This window comes from Heterodontus francisci, chromosome 5, assembly GCF_036365525.1.
Source record: "Heterodontus francisci isolate sHetFra1 chromosome 5, sHetFra1.hap1, whole genome shotgun sequence".
NCBI lineage: Eukaryota > Metazoa > Chordata > Chondrichthyes > Heterodontiformes > Heterodontidae > Heterodontus > Heterodontus francisci.
In genome coordinates this window covers 75,571,446-75,598,475 of record NC_090375.1, presented here as the reverse complement: position 1 = coordinate 75,598,475, position 27,030 = coordinate 75,571,446, and the positions used below count along the sequence as shown (strand labels likewise).

The 27,030-nt window shown below is 40.7% G+C and overlaps 1 protein-coding gene across 4 annotated transcripts in view; it reads left to right on the top strand.

Moving 5' to 3' along the window:
• LOC137369917 (NEDD4-like E3 ubiquitin-protein ligase WWP1) overlaps positions 1–27,030 on the top strand; it is a 170,367-nt gene that overhangs the window by 113,589 nt on the left and 29,748 nt on the right. For all 4 annotated transcript variants that reach the window (XM_068031653.1, XM_068031651.1, XM_068031652.1 and 1 more), the window contains 7 exons: positions 2,340–2,468; positions 7,541–7,613; positions 7,800–7,871; positions 13,084–13,172; positions 14,468–14,627; positions 21,378–21,511; positions 25,237–25,377. In XM_068031653.1, coding sequence (XP_067887754.1) covers positions 2,340–2,468; positions 7,541–7,613; positions 7,800–7,871; positions 13,084–13,172; positions 14,468–14,627; positions 21,378–21,511; positions 25,237–25,377 — 798 coding nt within the window. The remainder of the gene's footprint in view (positions 1–2,339; positions 2,469–7,540; positions 7,614–7,799; positions 7,872–13,083; positions 13,173–14,467; positions 14,628–21,377; positions 21,512–25,236; positions 25,378–27,030) is intronic.

Below are 27,030 nucleotides of genomic sequence, written 5' to 3'. Positions count from 1 at the left end.
TCCATGTAGACCACATCAACTGCACTACCCTCATCTATCTTCCTTGTTACTTCTTCAAAAAATTGAATCAAGTTGGTCAGACAAGATCTTCCCTTAACAAATCCATTCTGACTATCCTTGATTAATCTGTGCCTTTCTAAGTGACAGTTTATCCTGTCTCTCAGAATATATTCCAATAATTTGCCCAGAAATGGCTGAGCACACTGGATGTAGAAAAGGCCCTGACAATATCCCATAGAATGGTGTCCTTCAGAAGGTTGTGATGAGCTGCACCTTGAACTGCTGCAGTCCATGTGGTGCTGTTAGCGAGGGAGTTCCTGGATTTTAACCTTGTGACAGTGAAGGAATGGCAATATAGTTCCAAGTCAGGATAGTGTGAGAGTTGGAGGGGAACTTACAGGTGGTAGTATTCCCGTAATGCCCTTGTTGTTCTGGGTAGTAGAGCTCACGGGTTTGGAAGATGTTGTCAAAAGCGCCTCGGCAAGTTGCTGCATTGCATCTTCTGTAGCGGCGGGAGTGAATGTTTAAGATGTCAGATGGGGTGCCAGTCAAGTGGGCTGCTCTGTCCTGGATGGTGATGAACTTATTGAGTGTTGTTAGAGCTGCAGTCATCCAGGCAAGTGGGGAGTATTCCATCACACTCCTGACTTGTGCCCTGTAGATGGAGGACAGGCTTTGGTGAGTCAGAAGGTGAGTTACTCGCTGCAGAATTCCCAGCCTCTGACCTGATCTTATAGTCGCAGTATTTATGTGGCTGTTCCAGTTAAGTTTCTGTTCAATGGTAACCTCCCAGCATGTTGATGTTGGGGGTTTCAACGATGGTAATGCTGTTGAATGTCAAGGGGAGATGGTTAGATTCTCTTTTGTTGGAGATGGTCATTGCCTGGCACTTGTGTGATGTGAATGTTACTTGCCACTTCTCAGCCCAAGCCTGAGTGTTGTCCAAGTCTTGCTGTAAACAGGTGCAGACTGCTTCAGTGTCTGAGAGTCGTGAATGGTGTTGAACGTTGTGCAATCACCTCCACTTCTGACCCTATGAGGGAGGGAAAGTCATCGATGAAGCCGCTGAGGGTGGTTGGGTCTAGGACTCTTCCCTGAGGAATTCATGCTCTGATACCTTGTGGCTAAGATGATTAGCCTCCAACAACCACAGGCATCTTCCTTTGTGTTACGTGTGACTAATCAGTGGAGAGTTTTGCAGTGTCGGCTAGATGCCAATGTTGTAGCTGTACTGAACAGCTTGGCTAGTTCTAGAGCAGAAGTCTTTAGTACTACAGCCAGGATATTGTCAGGGCCCATAGCCTTTTCTGTATCCAGTGTGCTCAGCCATTTCTTGATCATGTGGAATGAATCGAATTGGCTGAAGACTGGCATCTGTGATGCCGGGGACCTCAGGAGGTGGCCAAGATGGATCATCAAACCCTGGAGGTAGTTTACTATGAAGCTACTCAGGATCAGAGGACTAAGGTATCTGAATAGATCTTGGAAACTGGAGTTCTTTATCCTCAAATGAACATGCCTGAAGGAGACCTAGATTTTGAATTGAATGAAGAGGGAATTTTGGAGTGCTTCCCTCAAAGTAAAAGATGACTGGATCAAGGGGACATAGGTTCAAACTGTTGAAGAGAAATTTGATATTGTTGCTCACAAATATGTCTTTACACAGACTAATAAATATTTGGAACTGATTCCAGAATGAGATCTTAGCCAATCAAGAGCATATTAACTGATGTGAGAAGGGAATGTAGATTTTTCTTTTTTGAATGGATGAACTAAAACAAAACTAATACTTAATTTGTGAAATGTAGCATTATAATAAATTGCTTGTTTGGATGAGTGATAGCACTGGATAACTACTTTGAAGCTAAATAATTTTGGCATTTGTATTGAAATCAGTGGTCCTGCAAGTAACTTCAGCAAAAATTCTGAAAGAAATTGTTTTCAGGATTTTTAAGAAAACCCTCGATTAACATTAAACTCAGTTTTGCTATTACCGTTCTATCTATGATGTATACCTTCCAGCCTGTTACACTGCATATCAAAGATCAGAATCTTCATTCCTATGTTTGGCCTCTATCTGTTTCACATTCTAGATTTCTTTTATCTTTGGTTGGGCCAAAGTAGCAGTCCAATAAACTTCAGCTTCATATATAATTTACAAAGTGATATTAAAAAAAAAACACTTTCCTCCATCTTTTACTGCACATTTGTTTTTCTAAAGTGCATTTTGCCTTGTGCATTTAATTTATATTGTGAATGATTGTAAACTTCCATCTTGTCCATTCTGCACCTTGTGGTTAATTTTAATTCCATATTTCTATGCTTCTTTATCTGTGCAGCTTGCAGAATGAAGATCCACTTCCAGAAGGCTGGGAAATTAGATACACAAGGGAAGGTGTCCGATACTTTGTTGACCACAACACTCGAACAACTACCTTTCAAGATCCTCGCACGGGCAAATCATCAGTGTAAGTTGTATTCTTGAACAAACTGGAAGGAATTAAATAGCTTTGTGTATTGCAACCATGCTGCAGTTATAATTTTTGCAGTTTTTTTTACTTCGATCTGGCAATTTTGCATGTTAAGCAAAATAATTTAGATTTTTCCCATTTGTGTTCTTAAATTGATTTACTATTAAAACAAATGGCTGGATACAATTTCTTAGAATTATAGCCAGCCTGAATGCTGGTGGATTCTTTAAACCTAAAGCACAGATTGAGAAAAGACTTTGGTTCTACAGCTCTTATTCTGCCCAGTTATTTTCCCGTCACTCTTTCACGCACTACTTTTTCTCCCTGAGATATTGTTCCATGGGTTTAAACTGTTGTCTTGCTCATATGGCCATTATTCTTGTGTGATCCTTGATAGTGAACAACGGCAGACTAATTCAATCCTTGCCCATTATAAGGAATCGGATCCTGATCACATTTGTCCCCATGCAATGTCTGCACAAAAGTAGACCAAGTAGGATTAACTGGATAGTGATCAGGAGGGGAACCATGAAATAAAAATACAAAATGCTGGAAATACTCAGGTCTGGCAGCATCTGTGGAGAGAGACGCAGTGCTAACGTTTCAGGTCTGTGACTGTTTATCAGAACACATTTGATTTTCTCTTAAGCCAGAGATGCTGATTTTATGATTGCAACCTTACTACCACCCCAGCTCAGGCTAGCTAATTCAGCTCAGATTAAGTAGCTAATGTCAAATCTTCCTGGTCTGTAGCGTGCCTTTTAATGTGTTCCAAGTTGATTATCTTTTTAAAGATACTACGTGCTTCACAGTGTACTCCCTGACGTCCCTCACTTTGTTTTTGAGGTGTAGTAGAGGGGAAAGTCACTATCTACAGGGCAAGAAATATTAACTTTGCCTGCATAATCTATGTATTACACATCCTTCAGTTACCACTTCATTAAGCCATTTTTATCTGACGCTTCAGGAAGGATGGCCAGTTGAGTTAGTTACGAGAGGAAGCCTACATGCCTTAAAACTGCACCCTAGTGCCTTCAGAAGAGGAGCAGAAGAGAAAATGGGGGTAGAATTCTAAATGTAAAAGTAAAGTTTAAATAGAAGCAAGAAAGTAGGAATTACAGGCATTTAAAAAAAAAAATAACAATTCTATAAATATATAAGTAAGTAACAGGACAGTTAAAGAAATTATGAGCCAGATTAGGAAAATAAAGGGAAATTTAGTTGTGGATGCAGAGGGCATGACTGAAGTACTGAATGAGTATTTTATATCTCTTGTCACAAAAGAAGAGGGTGAAGTTAATGTCAGAGTGGAGAATTTGGATAGGATAAATATAGATGGATAGAATGGGTTGGCATCACTCAAAGTTAATAAATCACTTGGTCCAGACGGAATCCTGGGTTGCTGAGGGAAGCTAGAATGGAGATAGCAGAATCACTGCCTACAATCTTTCAGTCCTCCTTGGATATGTGAGAGGTCCCAGACGACTGGAGGGTTGTAAATATTTCACCCCTGTTCAAAAAAGAGACATAAACGTAGTAACAACAGACCGATCAATCTAACATCACTGTTGGGAAAGCAAGTAGAGACCATCGTAAAGGACAAAATTAAATCTTGGGGAAGCATGGGCCTTTTTTTTTGAGATACAGCACTGAAACAGGCCCTTCGACCCATCGAGTCTGTGCCGACCATCACCACCCATTTATACTAATCCTATACTAATTCCATATTCCTACCACATCCCCACCAGTCCCTATATTTCCTTACCACCTACCTATCCTAGGGGGTAATTTATAATGGCCAATTTACCTATCAACCTGCAAGTCTTTGGCAGGCTAATAAAGGACTGCCGTCATAGATTTGTTAAAGGCAAATCATGTCTAACTAACCTAGTTGAGTTCTTTGATGAATGTAGTTGATGAATGTGGTGCACTGGATGTTGTATATATGGCATTCTAAAGTAATTTGATAAAGTACCACATAACAGACTTATTCAGAAAATAGAAACACATAGTACTAAAGGGGCATTGGTAATTTTGGTATCTAAGTGACGAAAGGATAGGAGGCAGAGAGCGGTAGGCAGATGTTTTTCTGACTGGAGGGAAGTGTGCAGTGGGATCTCTCAGAAATTGATATTACAACCTTTGTTTTTCTTTTGTTTTTAAGTCGCTTGGATTTGGGTAAAAGGAGTACAACTTTGAAGTTTGTGGATGGTACAAAACTTGGCAACATAGTAAATAGTGAGCATGATAGTAGTAGACTTCAGGAGGACATAGACTGTTGTAATGTGCATAACAAATGTAATTTAATGCAAGTAAGTGCGACGTGATGCACTTTGAAACAAACAACGTAGATAGGTTGTATAATCCAAATGGTACTGTTTTAAGGAGATTGCAAGAGCAGAAGGACCTGGGGGTGCATATTCACAAATCTTTGACAGTGGCAGGGCAAGCTGATAAATGGTTAAGAAAACATATGGGACATCTAACATACAAAAGCAAGGATGTCATGGTAAATCTTTACAAATCACTGATTAGGTCTCAGCTGGAATAATGTGTAAAATTCTGGGCACTACCCTTTAGGAAGGATGTCAAAACCTTGGAGAGGGTACAAAGGAGGCTTTTTATTCGTTTGGGGGATGTGGGCATTGCTGGCTATGCCAGCATTTATTGCCCATCCATAATTGCCCTTGGGAAGGTGCTGTGATCTGCCTCCTTGAACCACTGCAGTCCTTGGGGTACAGGAACACAACAGTGCTATTAGGAAGGGAGTTCCGGGATTTTGACCCAGCCACAGTGAAGGAATGGTGATATAGTTCCAGTCAGGACGGTGTGTTGGCTTGGAAGGGAACTTGCAGGTGGTGATGTTCCCTTGCATCTGCTGCCCTTGTCCTTCTAGGTAGTAGAGGTTGCAGGTTTGGAAGGTGCTGTCGAAGAAGCCTTGGTGAATTGCTGCAATGCACCTTGTAGATGGTGCACACTGCTGCTAATGTGTGTCGATGGTGGAGGGAGGTGAATGGTGGATGGGGTGCCAATCAAGTGGGCTGCTATGTCGTCGATGGTGTTGAGCTTCTTGAGTATTGTTGGAGCTGCACCCATCCAGGCAAATGGAGAGTATTTTATCACACTCCTGACTTATGCCATGTAGATGGTGGACAGGCATTGGGGAGGCAGGTGGTGAGTTCCCAGCCTCTGACCTGCTCTTATAGCCACAGCATCTATGTCGCTGGTCCAGTTCAGTTTCTGATCAATGGTGACACCCAGGATGTTGATAGTGGGGGATTCAGCGATGGTAATGCCAAGGGGAGTTGGTTAGAATCTCTCTTGTTTGAGATGGTCATTGCCTGGCACTTGCTTGGCACACATGTTACTTGCCAGTTATTAGACCAAGCCTGGATGTTGTCCAGGTCTTGCTGCATGTAGACACTGGCTGCTTCAGTATCTGAGGAGTTGTGAATGGTGCGGAACATGGTGCAGTCATCAGCGAACATCTCTACTTCTGACCTTATGATGGAGGGAAGGTTATTGATGAAGCAGCTGAAGATGGTTGGGCCTAGGACACTACCCTGAGGAACTCCTGCAGTAATGTCCTGGGACTGAGATGATTAACCTCCAACAACCACAACCATCTTCCTTTGGCTAAGTTTGACTCCAATGCGCAGAGTTTTTCCGTTGATTCCCATTGACTCCAGTTGCTAGGAGTCCTTGATGCCATACTTGATTAAATGCTGCCTTGATGTCAAGGGCAGTCCCTCTCACCTCACCTTTTGAGTTCACCTCTTCTGTCCATGTTTGGACCAAGGTGAGTGGCCCTGGCAGAACCCAAACTGAGCCTCAGTGAGCAGGGTATTGCTGAGCAGGTTCCGCTTGGTAGCACTATCGACGACCCCTTACATGACTTTGCTGATGATCGGGAGTAGACTGATGGGACAGTAATTGACTGTGTTGGATTTATCCTGCTTTTTGTGCACATGACATTCCTGGGCAATTTTCCACATTGCCAGGTAGATGCCAGTGTTGTAGCTGTACTGGAACAGCTTGGCTAGGGATGCTGCTAGTTCTGGAGCACATGTCTGAATTACAGTTGCCGGAATGTTGTCAGAGCGCATAGCCTTTGCAGTATCTAGTGCCTTCAGCCGTTTCTTGATATCACTTGGAGTGAATCAGATAGGTTGAAGGCTGGCATCTGTGATGCTGAGGACCTCAGGAGGAGGCTGAAATGGATCATCCATTCGGCACTTCTGGCTGAAGATGGATGCCGATGCTTCAGCCTTGACTTTTGCACTGATGTGCTGGACTCCCCCATCGTTAAGGATGGGGATGTTTGTGGAGCCTCCTCCTATCAGTGGTTTAATTGTCCTCCACTATTTATGACTGGATGATAACCGGGATGAGGAACTTAGTTATGTGGAGAGATTGAAAACTCTGGTATTGTTCTCCTAAGAACATTAAGAAAGGTCTAATAGAGGTAATCAAAATTATAAGGGGTTTTGATAAAACATTTTCCTCTGGCAAGTGGATCATTTTAAACTACAGATTTAAAACAATTGGCAGAAGAACTAGAGGGAAAATGAGAGATTTCTTCACACAGTGTTGTTAAGATCTAGAACACACTACCTGAAAGAGTGGTGGAATCATATTTCATAGGAACTTTCAAGAGGCAATTGGATATGTACTTGGAAGAGGACAAATTTGCTGATTTATGGGGAAAAGGCTGGGGTGTGGGACTAAATTGGATGCCATTCAAAGTGTCGACCCAAGCACCGGCTGAAAGGCCTCTTTCTATGCTCTAAGAGTTTATGATTCTATTCAGATTTTTAGTGAAATACATTTTCTCTACAAATAGTATGTTTAGTGTAATATTAGGATTTGTTTCTACACCATTGTCTTGGAATCATCAAAAATTACTTGGAGCTACTTGCACACTAAGGTTTGTCTGTTCTTTAAGAGCTCAATATTCAAAATCCCCACACAATTTTATTTCGTAAAGGTATCTCAAAGAATGTTACAAAGTTCCATTATTACCATTTCTCTGCTGCTACTTAAGGGTAAAATGTAACTTATTTTCACAGTGCCAAGGGCCCACAAATTGCATACGAACGTAGCTTTCGGTGGAAGTTAGCACATTTCCGGTATTTGTGTCAGGTAAATCAATTTCCTTTTCCCTCCACACCTAGCTTATTCTTAATCCTAAACCTTTTCAAAAATATTTTAGAATTAGTTTGTTCAAAAATGCAGTTAATGTAAATGTTTGCACTTGAACGATTGAGGTGTCAGTTTAAAATATGCCACAGGTACTGTTGGTTAATATAATTGACTTTGTTCTTTCAGTCTAATGCGTTGCCCAGTCATGTAAAGATCACTGTTTCTCGGCAGACTTTATTTGAAGACTCCTTTCAACAAGTAAGTATCTTTTTCCAATACCAGAAACTGAAGTACTTATTAAACATTTGAAACAAAGGTTTAAGATTATCACTTCTATCTGAAATTTCATAGGATATTAAAGAAAATAAGTACACTGTTGATAAGCATGCAACAGATTTTCTACAAAAAAACTCTTCAGCATATACGGATTTATGTTTATATATTCAGTCCTTCAGTTGATTAACTTCTGGTGCATCAACAATCCTGCTCCTCCACTACCTACCTAGGAGAGGCAAAAACCAAATGACCCAGAATTCCACAGAATATCTGTTTGTCCAATATGGGGTACACACCCTTCGTGTGGAGGCACATCTTACTTGCCTAAATCGCGAATTTAGGTAGAGGATGGAAAGATCCAAGGCATGCAGTTTTGCTAATGAAGTTTAATGAAATAATAATTATGCACTTTACTGGCACTGTAACTTTCCTGCTCCTTGTCCAACTTGGTTTACTCTAATTAGAAAAATTCCAGCCGCCATTCATGCCTATCCCTCTAGGAGCCATTAATGAGCCACACTGCCTGATCAATTACTAAAGTGTCCTGGAGTACTACTAACCTCCTTGGCTTGAATTTCAGATTACAAAATCTGCCATGGAGTGTTGGTTCAATTCTGTTCTTTTCCACCGTCAGGTGTGCCCCTCTCTGCCAACTTCCCACAGAGTGTAGTTTGTAGATGGCCATTAGGCATGTACCAAATGTAGATTTGAGCCCATTCCAGATACCCATTAGATTTGTATGAGCAGCATGGTGAACAGAACAACTGATGTTTCGGTGCATTCCCACCATCCTTCCGAACACAGCTTGGACAACAACAATGACTTGTATTTATATAGCGGCTTTATTATAGTTCCATGTCCTAAGACAGGAGCCTCACAGGAGCATTGTCAAACAAAGTTTGTCTTCGAGTCACAAAGAGATTTTATGACACAGAGGTAGGTTGTAAAGAATGTTTTAAATGAGGTGGAGAGGCAAAGAGGTTTATGGAGAAAATTCCAAACTTGGGGCCTGAGCAGCTGAAGGCACAGCCACCAATAGTGAGGATAGAAACGTGGATATGCAAGAGGCCAGAATTGGAGTATAGAGATCTGAGTGGATCGGAGGATTTTCAGAGATAGGAAGGGATTTGGACACAAGATTGAGAATTTCTAGTTTGAGGCATGGCTGGACCGTGAGTCAATGTAGGCCACTGAGCACAGGAGTGATGAGTGAATGGGGCTTAGTGTGCGTTAGGATAAGAGCACCACAGTATAGGATGAACTGAAGTTTATGAAGGGTAGGATGTGGGAGGCTGGCCAAAAGAGCATTGGAATAGTCATGTCTGGAGGCAACAGAAACATGGCTGAGGGTTTCAGCAGGCAATAGGCAGAGACTGGCAATATTATGGAGTGGAGTAGGCGGTCTTGTGTTGGAGAGGATACAGAGTTGGTAGTTCAGCTCTGGGTCAAAATGGATGTCAAGGTTGTGAGCAGTTTGGTTCAGCCTCTGAAAGTGGCCAGGGAGAGGAATGGAGTGGTGGCTAGGAAACGGTGTATGCGGCGGGAATCGAAGATAGTTGCTTTGATCGTCCCAATATTTCATCTGAGAAAATTTCTGCTCCTCTAGTACTAGACGTTGAACGAGCAACATGATGAATCAGAGGCAGTGAGGGTTGGAGAGAGGTGGTGAGGCAGAGCTGCATACATGTGGAATCTGTCATTTGTGAATTTGACAAAGGACAGTTTCAGGGCAGAAGCACAATTGAAGATTTCTTGCACCGTACCCATCAAATACTGATTCTACCAGTGGGAGGTGCAAAGCTTCAGTAGCAACTGCTTGTCTCTCTGCAAGCCAATCATAATTAAAAGCTTTGTGGAAATGAATACAGAGAAAATTTGAAAATGAAATAATTTACAAGGGTTTAGTTGATTTTATACAGAAACTAATACAGTATAAAATGTTAGTATGACATTACTGGTAAACAGTTGCTGATATGGAAAAGACTGAAGCTCGTTCACTGTTGGTAATGATCAACATTGGAAAGTCCTTTTTATGAATTATGCAGTCACTGTATACTTTCATTTAAATGATTTATGTTTACTGGAATAGTTGATGTTTGGATGGAATTAGGCTGTAATTCAGTTCAGAGATCTGATAGCATCCTCATTGAATGGTTTACAAATGCTGGAAAAATTGACTTCACCAGTTTACATTGTATATAAATAAACTAGATATAAATTCAATGAAAATCAATTAAGTAGGTGCAGTGTGCATCCAGTGCACATAAATTGCAAAAGCTATTACAACTGACTACTAATACTTCTATCAAACATCATTTTGGAATGCTTGCCATCTTTATTGGTATAAGAACATGTGCCTACTGTTCAATAATTACATAAATGGGAACATACTGCAACATTGGTGGAGCCAAATTTGTCTGCCTGCTTCAGTAGAATACGCTGCAACATTTGGTGCACGTGGCAATGTGTAAGTTGGTGTGTTGAACATTCCTGCTTTGCAGGTACTATTGGAGAATATCATAATGCTGACAATGGGCAGCTGCAAAGCAAGGTGATGACTGTGAGTGGAGAGATTTTTAAACTGTTATAAAGGAGCTAACTCTCCTATTAAATTATGGAAAACATCAAGTACCGTTTGTGTGTGTTGACCACTATAATGTTTGTAGTTTATGTTTAAATACCCTCTAAATCTGTATGTGTATATGTTTTATAAATATATAATATATATAAAATAGTGCACGTGAATATTTTAAGTCAACTGCGAAAATGGAGAACCATGGAATCCCACAACTTTTGTGGTAATACTTTGTGAAGGTTACTGTCATTGTGACAGTTCTGTTCAATAAAGTATGTTACAACGTGTTGAGATTCTCAAAGCGCTCTACCACTGAGGTTTTACTCGACTCATGTCTGTAGCGTAATTGATGGAGTTTGATTGTTACGATTGACCAACAACTCCATTATCATTGCGTACGCTCTTTTAGCATGAGGATGAGAATTTTAAAATAGATGTGTTGCTGGACTTTAAGTCGGCACCACAGGAGAGTAGGGAGGAAAATAGGAAACGGAAATGTTCCATAGAGTCATATCGAGAGGTGGGCAAAATCTAATACAAATGACAGAAATCTGGTTTTGCAGATTTGGGAGTAAGTCTCTCCCTCGATTCAATCACCCAAATCAATGTAACTGAGGAATGAGAGCCCGAACCTCAGACTTGCTTCACTGGTTTCAGTTTTGTGAAGTGCCAGTTAGCAAGAAATTTGCATCTTGTATTTAATAACTTAGGTTTACAGCTTAAGCTATATAGGGCCAAGATATCTGGTGGAGCAGCATGGCTGGAAGGAGTGGAAAAACAAATGATGCACATTCCAGAACCAGGCTCAAAAGGGATTCCTTCACAAGCCCATCAGTTCAAATTAGGACAAAGTGTGACCATCTTCATTGAACGTTTTGCAGAAAGACATTTAATGTCCTAAACTTAATGCTGCATAATCACTTTGTACTGTGTACCATTAGCGTTGTTTTATAAACTCCTGTCTCCCTACTCACATTCCCCAAAATGAAACACAATAACTGAATTGATCTCCTGATCAAATTAGTTTTAAGACGTTCACTTTCCATTCTCCCCTTGTGATATTACAAGTAACACCCTCTATTAAATTAGCTTGCTAATACCTGGTTGCCTTAATTTTGGCACAGTACACTTAAAGGATCATTAGAATCTTGCAGCATTTGACCCATCATGCCTGTGCAGTCTCTGAAAGAGCTATCCAATTAGTCCCACACCTCCCCCATAGTCCTGCAATTTTTTTCCCTTCAATTACTTACCAACGCCCCTTTGAAAATTGCTATTGAATCTGCTTCAGCTACACTTGCAGGCAGCATATATAGATCATCACAACTCGCTGCATAAAGAGTCTTTTTCTGTAAAACAAAAAGCTCAAGTTGTAGAAAACTGCTTTTGTGATAAGACTTTGACCGTTGGGCCATCTTGAACATATCTGCCTATCTGCTTACATATGAAATTACTCTTTTAAAGTTACTTCAATAAATACAAGCTTTGTTAGGCTTGTTGAGCAGTTGCAGTCAGTTTTTATCGTCAGGTTTTGTCCATTAAGTTTTCTGTTTTTTATTTTAAATACTTTTCCTGGTATGCATCAGCAGGTAATTTGGTGTTATAAGTAGCTCGGCAGAAACTTGCTTGACATTTCACTTGTTGCCTTTACCCATTATAAATGGAATTTACAGCACAGAAACTGATCTGCCTAACTGATCTATGCCAGTGTTTATGCTCCAAATAAGCCTCCTCCCACTCTATCATTTTGCCATATCAGCATATGAGAGATGACCTAACAGACGTTTTCAAGATGAAAGTTTTTGATAGAGTACAACTGTTTACGCTGTCAAGTGGTTAAATAACCAGAGGTCATAGATTTAAAATCATTGGCTAAAGATCTAGAGGGGAGATGAGGAGAATTTATCTTTTACTCGTGTTGTCAGGATCTGGAATGCTCTACCTGAAAAAGCAGTGCAAGCTGATTCTGTAAATACATTTAAAGGGGTGTTGGACAAGTACTTGAAGATGAGGAACTTAAGAGTTATGGACAAAAAGTAGGCGTTTAGAACTAAGCATGACTGCTCTTTCAAAGAGCCAGCACAGGCATGATGGACTGAATGGTCTCCTTCTGTGCTTTAAGTTTCTATGTTCCTATATGTTGGCAGTAAAATCATTGTAATTATACTACTAGCAGCTTACAGGCCTGTAACTTGTGAAGGGCTACTGTTTTGTATTATTTAATTAAATACAAAGGTGTTAACTATCCAGTATGTTTAAGAAGAATATAAATCTCAAGTCCTCTATGGTCATCAAGATTAAATATCTATACAGTTATTAATTATAGCCCTGCAAATCTTTGACTAACAATCCTGCCAATTATATTAGGATTACGTGTCGCTAAAGACTTCCAGTGCTGGTCCGACCAACGTATCCAAGTCCCAGCCTGTTTTCTAGCCCTGCTAACACACACTTGGGGGTGCACTGGAAGGGCTCTGGAATGTTTGGTCCAATATTTCTATTATACTAAACTTGACCAGTTGTTCTTTATACAAGTGTGCTATTTTAAGCTGCCTATTTACACTTTTCCTGATGGATACAAAAGAAAACCTTATTAAAAACTAATGTTTTTTTAAACAGATCATGGCCTTAAAACCATATGACCTTCGAAGGCGATTATATGTAATATTTAGAGGAGAAGAGGGACTGGATTACGGTGGATTGGCCAGGTGAAGCACCATTACAATGATTTGCAAATAAAGATCTAATTCCAAGTAACATTTAACAAAATGCAGTAACTAGTAAGAAACTTGAGTTGATGCTGTCTGCATATGAAGATCCTAATATGCCAGGTTATATTTAGAATACATATTTCTACAATGCATAGAATAAAATTAATTATTTGTATGAAAATTGTTGATATAAAAAAGAAATAGGATTTTCCAGCACAGAGAGGCCATTTGGCTCATCATGCCTGTGCTAACTCTGAAAAAGCTGTCCAATTTAGTCCTCCAACCCAGCCTTTTCCCTATAACCCTACAAATTAGTCCTCTTCAAGTACATATACAATTGCCTTTTAAAAGTTCTTTTAGAATTTGATTTTACCATCCTTTCAGGCAGTGCATTCCAGATCTTAACAACCCTCTGCATGAAGAGGTTTCTCCTAATTTCCTCTCTCGTTCCTTTGCCAATTATTTTAAATGTGACCTGTGCTTACTGACCCAATTAACAGAGGAAATAGTTTCTCTCTACTTATTCTATCAAAACTCTTCATAATTTGGAATACCTCCAAGGAGAACAGTCCTAGCTTCTCCAATCTCTCCAAATAAGTGAAGTCCCTTATCCCGCTTATCATCCTGGTAAACTTCTTCTGTAATAAATTCCAGGTTCTTGACATCCTTCCTAAAGTGTGGTGCCCAGAATTATGCACAAGGCTCCAGCTGAGGCCTAACCAGAGATTTGTAAAGGTTTAGCATGACTCCTTGTTTTTGTATTCAGTCCCCCTATTTATAAAGCCAAGTATCCTGATGTCTACTACTATCAGACTTGCTGTTTACCATGTTGTCAAGTTTTGTATCATCTGCAAACTTCAAAATTGTATTCCCTAGATCCAACTCAAAAATTTATGTAAACCAAGTAAAGTAATTGTCTTAATACTGACCCAGAATCTGATGAAAGGTCATCGACTAAAACGTTAACTCTGTTTCTCTCTCCACTTATGCTGCCAGACCTGCTGTTTTCAGCATTTTCTGTTTTCATAAGTTATTATTCTTGCAAATTGAGAATTGGTCAGTGAGAATTGTTCAACTTTCTCAAGCGCAATTAGGGATGGTCAATAAATGCTGGCTTAGCCAGCGATGCCCACATCCCACGGACAAATAAAAAAAAAACCCTCCAACCTTGTAGAGTGGGAGTTTCAATTTGAGTAGCAAAGAAGGGATTGGAATATTGACAGTGATTTTTTTTTTTAAATTATCAAGTGATGGATATTACATTTTAAAAGTGTTTAATTTTCTTCACACAGAGAATGGTTCTTTCTGCTATCCCATGAGGTGTTAAATCCAATGTACTGTCTTTTTGAGTACGCTGGCAAGAGCAACTATTGTTTGCAGATAAATCCAGCATCCACGATAAATCCAGATCACCTGTCATATTTTTGTTTCATTGGACGATTTATTGCAATGGTGAGTTGAGTACAAAATTCTATAATCAGTTAACTGTTCAGTTATAAAGTTCATAAGCTTTTATGAGTAATGTACTAGCTTCAGATCCTTGGGAGCTTTCTTTTTGTTATGGGAATAAATCTAAAATGAGATACTGTTTAAATATTGTAATTCACACTGCACAATTTGCCATTAAAGAAATAAAATCTGAATCCAAATCTTTACTACATGAGGAAATGGTATTGTAGCCCATTTAGTTTGACAAATTGAATTATTAGCACACCGATAGAATGTAGAATGTGATTCCTTATGCAGTGAGTTTCTCATCTCAGGTTGGCTGTCTGCAGAAGTTGATGAACTGAGGTGAAAAATGTTTTTTCAAAATCCAGTCTATAAGCACCAGTTTTGCCCGCCATCTAGTGGTTAGTTTGAGTGCTATCAGCAGAGGCATGGTGGTGGGAGGCCAGTGCAACAGCTGACTCAGGAAGTGGAATATACGATCTAACAGCTCAGGAAATGAGAAAATTATCCAGTTGTTTTCTCCACTTTCCCAAATAGTTGGTCTGAGGGTAAATATCTTTATGAAACTAGTCACTGGGAGGGGCAGTGAGGGTAAGTTGCAGGTAAATATTTCATTTAATCTACTGTCATGAAAACGTGCTAGGTCCAATGATTTTTTTAACCCACAGGCTGGAAACCTGAATATTAAACTGGTGGAGAAGCATATGAATGTGAGGTTTGAGTTATGGTTGACTGTTGGTAGGCGACTGAAGAGGTTTGGTGAAAGGAGCAATGTGTGAGGCTCGTGGTACAGTTGGTGGGATGTGGCATGTAATGATGCATTCACTGACCTTTATCACTCATGTTAGGTCATTAAACTTCTTGCAGCACTGTATCCAAGTCCTCGATGTTAGATTGGTGGCATTGATCACCACGGCCATCTTCCCCCAGTTCCGAAGAAGGGTCACTGACCCGAAATGTTAACTATGCTTCTCTCTCCACAGATGCTGAGTATTTCCAGCATTTCTCGTTCGTATTTCAGATTTCCAGCATCCGCAGTATTTTGCTTTTATTCTCTCATTGCCTTCTGAGTTGTTGTCTGGAGGGCCTCCTGATCTCCTTAGAAAAAAAACTTGCATTTATATCGTGCTTTTGACGACCACCGAAAATCTCAAAGCGCTTTAGAGCCAATGAAGTACTTTTGAAGTGTAGTTACTGTTGTAATGTAGGAAACATAGCAGCCAAGTTGCGCACAGCAAACTCCCACAAACAGCAATTGATAATGACCAGATAATCTGTTTTTGTGATGTTGATTGGGGGATAACTATTGACCAGGACAATGAGAATAATTCCCTGTTCTTCTTCAAAGTATCCTAGCAGGCAGAAGGAGCCTCGGTTTAACGTCTCATCCGAAAGACAGCACCTCCGATGGTGCAGCGCTCCCTCAGTATTGCACTGGAGTATCAGCATTGATTTTTGTGCTCGAGACTTGAAGTGGGATTTGAACCTGGAATTTTATGACTCAGAGGCGAGAATGATGCCAACTGGGAAGAGAACCTCTCTTCTGTAGATTGCTGCACCAATGAGTCCAGCGTGGCTTCCGAAAATCTGGGGGCACGCTCTGACCTGTTGCACCATTTCTGCTCCTTCCTCCAGGTCCACAAACCCTCTTCAAGCAGTTTCAGCCTCTGCCTTTAAGAAGCGCAGTCTGGCTTTAAGTAGTGCAGGCTGGTTTCAAATGCTGCTAGCCTCAGACGAATTAGGGCCCCCTGCTGAGGCCTGCAGCCACTCAGCATTGAGGGTTGGACTGCAAGCCACAATCATTCAAAAGAGCAGGTAACACAAAGTTTGCATGCTGCTTGCATCATTTTGAATGGGCATGAGATAGACATGCAGTGCAATCCCTGCATCCAAATTAGGGGGTAATCCAATTTAGCCCCCTTTATATCTGTTTTCACAGTGGAAGACACAAAAAATACTCTGGAAATAATGGAGGACCAAGGGTCTAATGAGAATGAGGAACTTAAATTAGTATTAGTAAAGAAAGAGTAATTGAGAAATTAATGGAATTAAAGCTGACAAATCTTTGAATTCTAGACTTTTAGAAGAAGTGGCTGTAGACATAGTGGATGCATTGGTTTTGATCTTCCAGAATTCAATTACACAACATCTACTGGTTCTCCCTTATCTACACAGCTAATTACAACTTCAGCTTTTAGAATGGTCCCCGCAGATTTAAAGGTAGCAACCATAACCTCGCTATTCAAAAAGGGAGGGAGAGAGAAAACGGGACTAAAGGTCAGACATCAGTAGTAGGGTAAATGTTAAAATCTATTTTTCGATACCTAGAAAATCATAATATGATTAGACAGAGTTATCACAGATTTATGAAAGGGAAATCGTTTTTGACAAATCTGTTGGAGTATTTTGAGGTTGCAACTAGCTGGGCAGATAAGGGGCATCTACTGGATGTTTATCTAGATTTTCAAAAAGCAATCGGTAAGAGACTGCACAAGAGGTTATTACACAAAATTAAAGCTCAAGGGATTGGGGTTATATATTAGCATGGATTGATAATTGGTTAATAGACAGAAAACAGAATAGGAATAAACGGGTCATTTTTGGGTTGGCAGGGAGTAACTAGTGAGGTACCGCAGTGCTTGGGCCTCAGCTATTTACAGTCTATGTTAGATAAGGGGGACCGAGTGTAATGTATCCAAGTTTGCTGACAATAGAAAGCTCGGTGGAGAAAGTAAGGTATGAAAAGTCTTTGTGAGATTCCCTGATCAATGGTTGGTTCCACTTCATTATGCTAGTGAACTCAGCAAATTGCCACTTGACTGTTTTTAGGTTGCATTATTGAACTGCTTCCCATGAAAATAAGTTTTTTTTTAAAGTAAAAATTAATGCAATTTGATGCAGGATACAAAATTCTGTACCATACTACATTAATAAATGCTTGATTGTCCCTATTTGGATTTGTAATTTGTTTCATCCTAATAGTGTGCTTTTTGATGTTTGCATTTATTTTTTTTCCTATGAAGCTCTTATAAATATCATTTAAATTAATAAAACTACCTCAACTTATACACAATATTGAGGTATTTCTTTTACAGCAGTCCTTCAATTATCTAAGATCCCCTTATTAGATTTTGTTGATTATCTGAGAACTTTTGCAGTGGGAGTAGGAGCCTATTTGAGTGCGTTCCTTCTGCAACATGATGAACTAATGCCAGAATGGATGATTGTCCAGCTCATAGCTCCTCTTTGTGCCTGCCTGTGACTTCAGTCAAGAGAGGCAGCACTGCATATGATTGTGGGTTCAAGCCCCACTCAAGATTTGAGCATATAAGTGTAAGATGACACTCATTGCAGCATTTGTTGGGAGGTGCCATCTTACAGTTAAGATGTTATATTGAGGCTTGTCTGCTCTGTCAGGTGGATGTAATAGATCACATGACACTGTTTGAAGAAGAGCTGAGGAGTTCTCCCAGTGTCCAGGCCAACATTTATCCCTCAACCAGCATTACTAATACAGATTATTGTGCCATTTAACTCATTGGTGTTTTTGGGACCTTGCTGTGTGCAAATTAGCTGCTGTGTTTCTCTACATCACAATAGTAACTATAAATACTTCATTGGCTGCAAAACACTTAAGGAAATCCTGAGGTGTTGAAAGGTGATGTATTAATGCAAAATCTTCTTTTAAAATGCTTTCCTAATGCTCACAATTGTCTTCCTCCCACCTATCCCTAAGCCACAGAAGTGAACATTGTAAAGCAGCATGCTGGCACTCATGTGGATTCCTTTGGCAGCCTCCTCAGCACTGATCTCATAGAGTCATAGAATTATATAGCACAGAAACAAGCCCTTCAGCCCATTGTGTCTGTGCCAGCCATCAAGCACCTATCTATTCTAATCCTATTTTCCAGCACTTGGCCCGTAGCCTTGTACTCTATGGCGTTTCAAGTGCTCGTCTAAATACTACTTAAATGTTGTGAGGGTTCTTGCCTCAACCACCCCTTCAGACAGTGTGTTCCAGATTCCAACCACCCTCTGGGTGAAAACATTTTTCCTCAAATCCCCTCTAAACCTCCAGGTCCTTACCTTAAATCTATGCCCCCTAGTTATTGACACCTCTGCTAAGAGAAAAAGTTTCTTCCTATCTACCCTATCTATGTCCCTCGTAATTTTGTATACCTCAATCAGGTCCCCCCTCAGCCTTCTCTGCTCTAAGTAAAACAACATTAGACTATCCACTTTCTCTTCATAGCTGAAATGCTCCAGCCCAGGCAACATCCTGGTGAATCTCCTCTGCACCCTCTCCAGTGCAATCACATCCTTCCTATAGTGTGGCGACCAGAACTGTACACAGTACTCCAGCTGTGGCCTAACTAGCATTTTATACAGCTCCATCATAACCTCCCTGCTCTTATATTCTATGCCTCGGCTAATAAAGGCAAGAATCCCATATGCTTTCATAACCACCTTATCTACCTGTGCTACTGCCTCCAGTGATCTATGGACAAGTGCACCAAGGTCCCTCTGACCCTCTGTACTTCCTAGGGTCCTACCATCCATTGTATATTCCCTTGCCTTGTTAGTCCTCCCAAAAAGCATCACCTCACTCTTCTCAGGATTAAATTCCATTTGCCACAGCACCGCCCATCTTACCAGCCCATCTATATCGTCCTGTAATCTAAGGCTTTCCTCCCCACTATTTACAACACCACCAATTTTCGTGTCATCTGCGAACTTACTGATCATACCTCCTATATTTACATCTAAATCATTAATATACTCTACAAACAGCAAGGGTCCAAGCACCAATCTCTGCAGTACACCACTGGTCACGGGCTTCCAATCACAAAAACAACCCTCGACCATCACCCTCTGCCTCCTGCCACTAAGCCAATTTTGGATCCAATTTGCCAAATTGCCCTGGATCCCATGGGCTCTTGCCACCTTAACCAATCTCCCATGTGGGACCTTATCAAAAGCCTTACTGAAGTCCATGTAGACTACATCAACTGCTTTACCCTCATCTACACATCTAGTCACCATCTCAGCAGAGCTGATGACTTCTCACAAGAGCATATTTAAATAAGCAGATTTTCAAAAACTTTTTATGTCAGTAGCTCCACTGAGAACATAGTTGTGGAGGCTACTGGCAGAATCCTTGAAGGTGAGGGAACACTTTCTTTAACACTCACTTCTTTAGTGGGGTTGTGGTGGTGTTGCAGGGCAGTGTTTTTGTCTGGCAGCGAGTAAATGGAAGAAACTGGAAACTCTAGTCAGCTAATTGATCACTTTGTAAAGTTAACTGATCTGGCCAACAAGCATAACAGAGATGAGTTCTGCTGGGTGGAGAGAGGCAGAGGAAGCAGTGAACAACAATTGAGGGATCTCCGTTATGTCAATTTCTGGTATCCATTTGGGATGGAAGCTCTCCCCCCCCCCCCACCCTGCCACCCAGCTTGCTTAAATAATTGTAGTTTGACCGTATGTGTATATACTCATATTTTATACATATAAAACAAATTTTACAGAGAAAAACAAAATCCTGCAAGTTTCTTTCAACTATTAAAAAAAAGATATTTCGTTCAGATGTTTCTATTTACTGTTGAAATTGATCTGTTTGTGCAAATCAATAAAAAAAAAATTTTCAATTTAAGTTGAGACAGGTTCCTTCTGGAAAAATTGGGCAGAGGGGAACATGCTAAATGGATTCTTTATAAATGAAGAAAGTCTCTGGACAGATTCCAGCGAGTGTCATTTTTGGCTCAGTTGTAATGCTTGCAGCAATCAGTGAAACATTTGTTATTGGGAAGCTTAGGAATGAAATATCTGTGCAGTATCTGAATCCCTTCCAGATGAGATCTATGTTACAATCCTCAGGAAAATGAGCAAGGAATCTGACAAAGCTTCAGTTAATACTTTGAGGAATAAAATATAGACAGTGATATTTGCAAGAGGGTGTGGGGAAGTTGCAAACAGCCGAAGAACCTGACAAGACTGGGAGCACAAAGGTCCTGTCAAACAATGTCATCATTTCTTAAATCCATTTCCCACCTAATTGACAGCCAGCATAGGGGAAGCGATGTGGTGACGGATAGCGATGAGACATTGCTCCAGGGTGGGGAAGATCGGATGTCACAGCTGGGGTGAGAGCGCGAGGAGGCATCAGAGCTGGGTGTGGGGGAGAGCAGCGATCGGGAGGGACAAGACAGAGGCAGGAATCAGCAAGGGGTCAGCCGAAGGCTACTTTGAGTGTCCAGGAGGAGCAATCTTGCTCCCTCCGGCCCAAAGGAAGTGCTGGAAAAGGCAGTTCCTGTCTCCCTTTCACTACTGGGTTTCCTAAACCCTGGGAAACCTGCACAGCAGCAGTGTGTTTTAAATCTGATCCCAGTTGTAGTGTTGGAGCCTGATTTACTTGTGTTAATGACAGAGTTACCTCTCCATGGTAGAAAACTTGGATGCTTCGGGGTGAGGTTACGTTTCTAGCATTTCATGGTTTAACCCCTCTTTCACCCTTTGAAGGGGAGGTTAACATCAAGGCCACGGAATCATCATCTGAGGGCTTAAGTATTTTCTCAATATTGAAAAAAGGCATGAGAAATTAATCAAGAAATTGGATTCATTTATTGATACTATTGTCCCAGTCAGTTTAGCATGATCACTTGCAATTCTGCATTTTAATAGTTCCAGAATAATATGTCAGTACTTTTGTTCTTTATCAAGCTACTCAAAGTAAAATTGTATTTTTCCTAGGCTCTTTTCCATGGAAAATTTATTGACACTGGATTCTCGCTACCATTCTATAAGCGTATGCTGAACAAGAAGCTAACAATTAAGGATTTGGAATCTATTGACCCTGAATTCTACAATTCCCTTATCTGGATTAGGTATGTATTTATTTCATAGGATTATTGTACTTTTACCTTAATAGCTGAATATAAATCAATTACCTCAACTGAATCTGAACTTATAAGTTTGTTTTAGGTAGAATTTAACAACTTGAAGGCAGGTTACCTGTGGATTTTCAATCTTTGAATTGATTAAAATGGAAAATAAAATCTCCTAGTGAAATCTGAATCAGGTGACATTCTCCAGGCTTCTGCCAATGCTACGTTATAACTGCTGTAGAGAGCGCAAGAATGGTCTGATTCCTCCTTTTCTATTCTTTCATATGCAGCTAGCATCTAGGCTTTAATTTTATCTCCCCTTGTGGACAGAGAATTTTGGAAACTGGCCATTTGTTGGAATCATAGATGGAAATCTGCAATCCATGAGCATACTTTGTCACCAGGTTAAGCACAACAGTTTTTTCCTCAAAAAAAAATTTTGATTCTGAGTAACTTTAATTTTTTTTTAAAAAGGGCCTAGAGTTTCCTCCAGTTAACACTAGTACCAGCACAATCTGGGTGAAATCAGCTGAACCAGCACGAGAGATGGTGGAAACTCAAATGTATGTTATGTCAAGCGAAAATCAAGTTTCCCCAGTCTTTAATGCTGGTTCAGAAATAATTGCGCCTGAAGAATAAGCCATTTGACCCATTGAAATGGTTCCTACAGTATTTCAACTCATCAAGCCAAGCATCCGATCACATCTTGAATATCCTGAATGACTTTGATTCCACTACTTTGCCGAATATATATTTCCAAGTGTGTGTAATTTTTTTTAGTTTTTCCTCAGGGCTATTTTAAAATTTACAATTTACTAATATAAATTCATGTTCATAAGTATTGATTTTAATTCTCTTTAAAGTAATATTTTGAGTTTGGTATGTAAACAATTGAATTATTTTATATGAACAGAATTGAATCTTAGGATTTTATAGCATAGAAGGAGGCCAATTACCCCCTCACACCTTTACAGCCTGAGTTATCCACTTAGCTCTGTTCTCCCCTGCTTTCCTTCTACTCTCTTAATTTTTTCTATTTTATATATTCTACTTCCTTTTTAGAAGCTGTTATGGATTTAATTTCACCAGTTTTGATATAGGATTCTATGATCTAATAATCCTCTGCATAAAAAAACATTTTGCAACCTGTCTCTTTATTCTTTTGGTGATTATGTTAAAATTTATGCCCTCTGGTTACCAACTCTGAACAGTGGAAATAATTGTTCCTGATATATCTTATCAAAACCATTCATAATTTTGAATGCCTCTATCAAATCTCTTAACTAACTTCTAGTGATATGATTCTCAGTTTCCTTACGTCATAATGAAGAGCTGTCCTCACTGGTATCATTTTAGTGTATCTCTTCTGAATCACATCCTCAAAGTAATGTGATCAAAACTTGGTGCAATATTCTAATAGTTTAAGCAATGATTTCTATAAGTTTCAAGCATTACTTCTTTGTTTTTGTACTCTATATTCCTACTCCTAAAACCTAAGATCTCTGCTTTTATAGTTTGATCAATTTGGTCTCTGACCTTTAAGGTTTGTGTAGTTGAATCCCTGAATCTCTTTGCTCTTCTATTCCTTTTAAAGTTTTACCATATATTCTTGCGCTCTTATGCGTCCCCTCAAATGTATCGCCTCTCATTTCTGTGCATTAAACTTCATCTATCTATCTTCCCAATCTATTATGCTGTCTGTGTTTCCCTGAATTTACATAGTCTTCTTCACCAATAACTGTGATCAATATTTTGTCATCTGCAAATTTTGGTTTGTATACCTTGGGCTGGATTTTACCTTAGGCGGACAGGAATTCGCCAACGATGTGGGTCCCTGGGCATTAATTGTCCCGAAGCTGGACTTCTACCCACTTGGGGGAGGAGGTCCCGCCTCAGTGAGCTGCAGGCCGGCTGCTCTTAGTCCCAGCAGCGCCACTGGGTACGGTGGCCACTGCTGGGACTGCAGGCCAGCTGATCAGATGGATCCAGGAGTGAAGGTAAGTTGGGCATGCCTTACCAGGAAGATCGGTGCTTCCCTAGTGAGGCTGGAGTGGTCGTTTGGGGGGTGGGGGGGGCTGCGTCTTGTGTCCCGGGGGTTGGGAGGCGGGGTGGCCCTCAATCAGACAACCTGTGCCCGACTGTCAAGGCAACCCTCCCCCCCCCCCCCCCCCCCCCCCCCCAGGGCGCGGGAAGGCCGGCAGCTATCGCTGGGTGGCCTTCCACGTCCACAGTACACCCGCTTGCCCACGGGTAAAATACCTGTGGATGCAGGTGCAGGCCCTTAAGTGGACACTTAAGGGCCTTGATTAGCATCGGGCGGGTGGACCGTTCCCCCCCGCCCAACTGCCGTAAAGTCGACTGGAGGCGGGGTGGGTAGGCCTCCCAGAGCATCCTACTCAATTTTACACCGCCCACACGCCACCAACCGACCTGCTGGGGTGGCATAAAATTCAGCCCCCTATATCCACGTCCAGATCATTCACAATATAGATGTGTGTATATTTTGAAAACAGCAGTGGTCCCATTGTTCATGTGATCCCTTTCAGCAAACAGGTGTGAGTTGAGCGAAAACACTGTCCGTCCAATTAATTTTACCAGAAGTCTGAGCCATTTATTGGTTGCTCCTCATTAAAATAAAATTGGTGGTTTGCCTGGGCTATATGAGCACCAGCGAGCAGCTTACCAATTACCATCCTATCCGCCTACTCTCAGCAAGAGTTGATTGAGTTAAGTGAATCTAATCATAAGTGCTGTTTCTGTATGTTTGCTTTAGTGTGAAATGAAGCAATTAATCAATCTGTATCTGACTTTATATCATCAATTTTATTTAGTCCACCTAAAGAACTTGAAGTGCACGTGCAAAAGACTTGAATATCCAGATTAGGTCACAAGGGGAGAGCTAATGTTACACTCCTGGATTACACTTTTGTGGAAGTAGATAATAGGGCAGTGAGAGTCAACTGCCAATTAAAAATAAGATGCTCACCTCGCTGATGAGAGCAACTGACTCCACTGAACCCAAGCAGGTATCCATGACAGACTCACATCAGTAATTGTGCAAAATTCTGAAATTCTTGCCAGGAGCCCTATTTAGAATGATCTCGCGGTCAATAAAATTATTTGAAAGTTTTTCTTTCTTTTAGTAAAGATTTATTTACAGCTACAGGGAGGAAGAAAATTTAAAATACAAGTGGGAATTACAGAATAGTTTCTCATAAAGTTCATAAAATGTCCTTTTATAGATGAAAAAAATGCAGTGCCCATTCATATTACATTCTCTTAACGTCGAATAAAGTAGGTAGAAAGTTTTTTTTAACGCATGCTAGTTCCAGCTATAACGTATACACCAGAACATGTTAAAAATGAAGATTTTGGACTGGGGCATGCTCTCAGACTCCTCCACCTGCTAGAAATATATTTTGTATTTTCACCATCCTGCTTTCATGAGCCTCTGCAGTACAAGTGAAGGAATGATGGGTACCCGTACTACTTAAGTTACAAGCCTGTTTAATAACTTGTTTGAGGCCTATTGTAGCTCCTCCACCACTGAAATCAGCACAGATTGAAGGATTGAATCTCAGTCTTTCTGATCTGTATGGCTCAGGACATTTATCTGCTGAAATTCTGGAAGAGTAACGACTACAGAATCTTACCATATTCAATTTATAATAATTGGTAAATAAGTGCAGTGATTTTTCATAATGCTACTAAATCATTTCTTGCAGGGATAACAATATTGAAGAATGTGGACTAGAAATGTACTTTGCTGTTGACATGGAAATTTTAGGAAAAGTTACATCCCATGAACTGAAACAAGGAGGATCAAACATCTTAGTAACAGAGGAAAATAAAGAAGAATACATTGGGTAAAACATTTTTTTAATACAGAACACATCCATCACATGTTAAAAATGTCTGCTTGCAGCTTCTGTCAGTTTTTTCCATTATAAATACCTACTTCCATTTTTACAATGAAACTGCCCACTTATACTTGTCACGTTATAATTACACACTTCCACCAGTCACAGCCCTCTCACACTTCTATTTAGCATCCCCTGGGAGCTCAGCCTCTGCTACATAGAAATTCCTATCCTCTAACCAGTTCTACTTCACTGCTTTCCAAATTGCCATATGCTTTCCTATTTAACTACAAATAATCATAAAATTGAAATTAACTATAAGGACAGAATATATGTTTTTAAAATGGTGACTGAACTATGGTACATTTATCCATCGCCCTCTAACTATGCTTCATGATTCCGCCCGTGCAAAATCATCAAATAGCAATAGGATTATTTAATTATCTTCAGATGCGCAGCATAATGCAACACATATACAACAAAACTCAGAAAAAGTAATTAGTTCATGATGTTTTGACATAAAAATGTGAAGTTAAGAATACAACATGTAAAATTATTAAAGCTAGACTTTTCCTGATTGCTTAGAATTAATCAGTGTTGTATCTCCTTGTGTTGGGGAGTTGAATGAATTTTCCACATAAATATGTAGGGTGGAATTCAGTGTCAACGGGAAATGAGCATTTAAAGCTGGATCTGACTGAGTATCTGAATACCTCCAACCCCTTTATTCCTCACCTTAATTGGCCTATTTCCACTTTCGTATTATCGCCCGACTTGGCCCCATCTCAGCTCATCTGCTGCTGAAACCCTCATTCATACCTTCATTACCTCTAGACTTGAGTATTCCAGTGCACTCTTGGCTGGTCTCCCACATTCTATTCTCTGTAAACTTGAGGTCATGCAAAACTCTGCTACCCGTGTCTTAACTTGCATCCAAGTTCAGTTCACCCATCACCCCAATGTTCGCTCACCTACGTTGACTCCCGGTCAAGCAACGTCTTGATTTTAAAATTCTCATCCTTGCTTTCAAATCTCTCCATGCCCCTCCCTATCTCTGTAATCTCCTCCAGCTCCACATCCCTCCTAGATATCTGCACTCCTCTAATTCCGACCTCTTGTGCATCCCTAATTTTAATCACTCCACCATTGGCGGCTGTGCCTTCAGTTACCAAGACCCAAGGTCTGCAATATCCTCTCAACACCACTTTGCCTTTCTACCTCGCTTTCCTCCTTCACGACACTCCTTAAAACCCTCCTCTTTGACCAAGCTTTTGGTCATCTAACCTAATGGGCTGGATTTTACTTCAGGGGGATGGGAATTCACCACTGACGTAAAAGCTGGTGGCGAACCAGCTTCCGCCTAGCCCGAGGATCCATCCCGCATTTTACGGGTCCCTGGGCTTTAGTTGTCCCGAGGTGGGACTTCCACCCGCCTCATTGAGCTGTCGGTCAATCAGTGGGCCAGCACCTCTTAGTCCCAGCAGCGCCACCAGGAGCGGTGGCCACTGCAGGGACTGCAGCCCAGTCGGTGCCATGGAGCCAGGAGACCAGGTAAGTTGGGCATGCCTCACCAGGGAGATCGGTCCTTCCCTGGTGAGGCTGGAGTGGTTGTTTGGGGGGAGGAAGGGGGGAGCGTCTTGGGTCCCAGGGGTGGGTTGG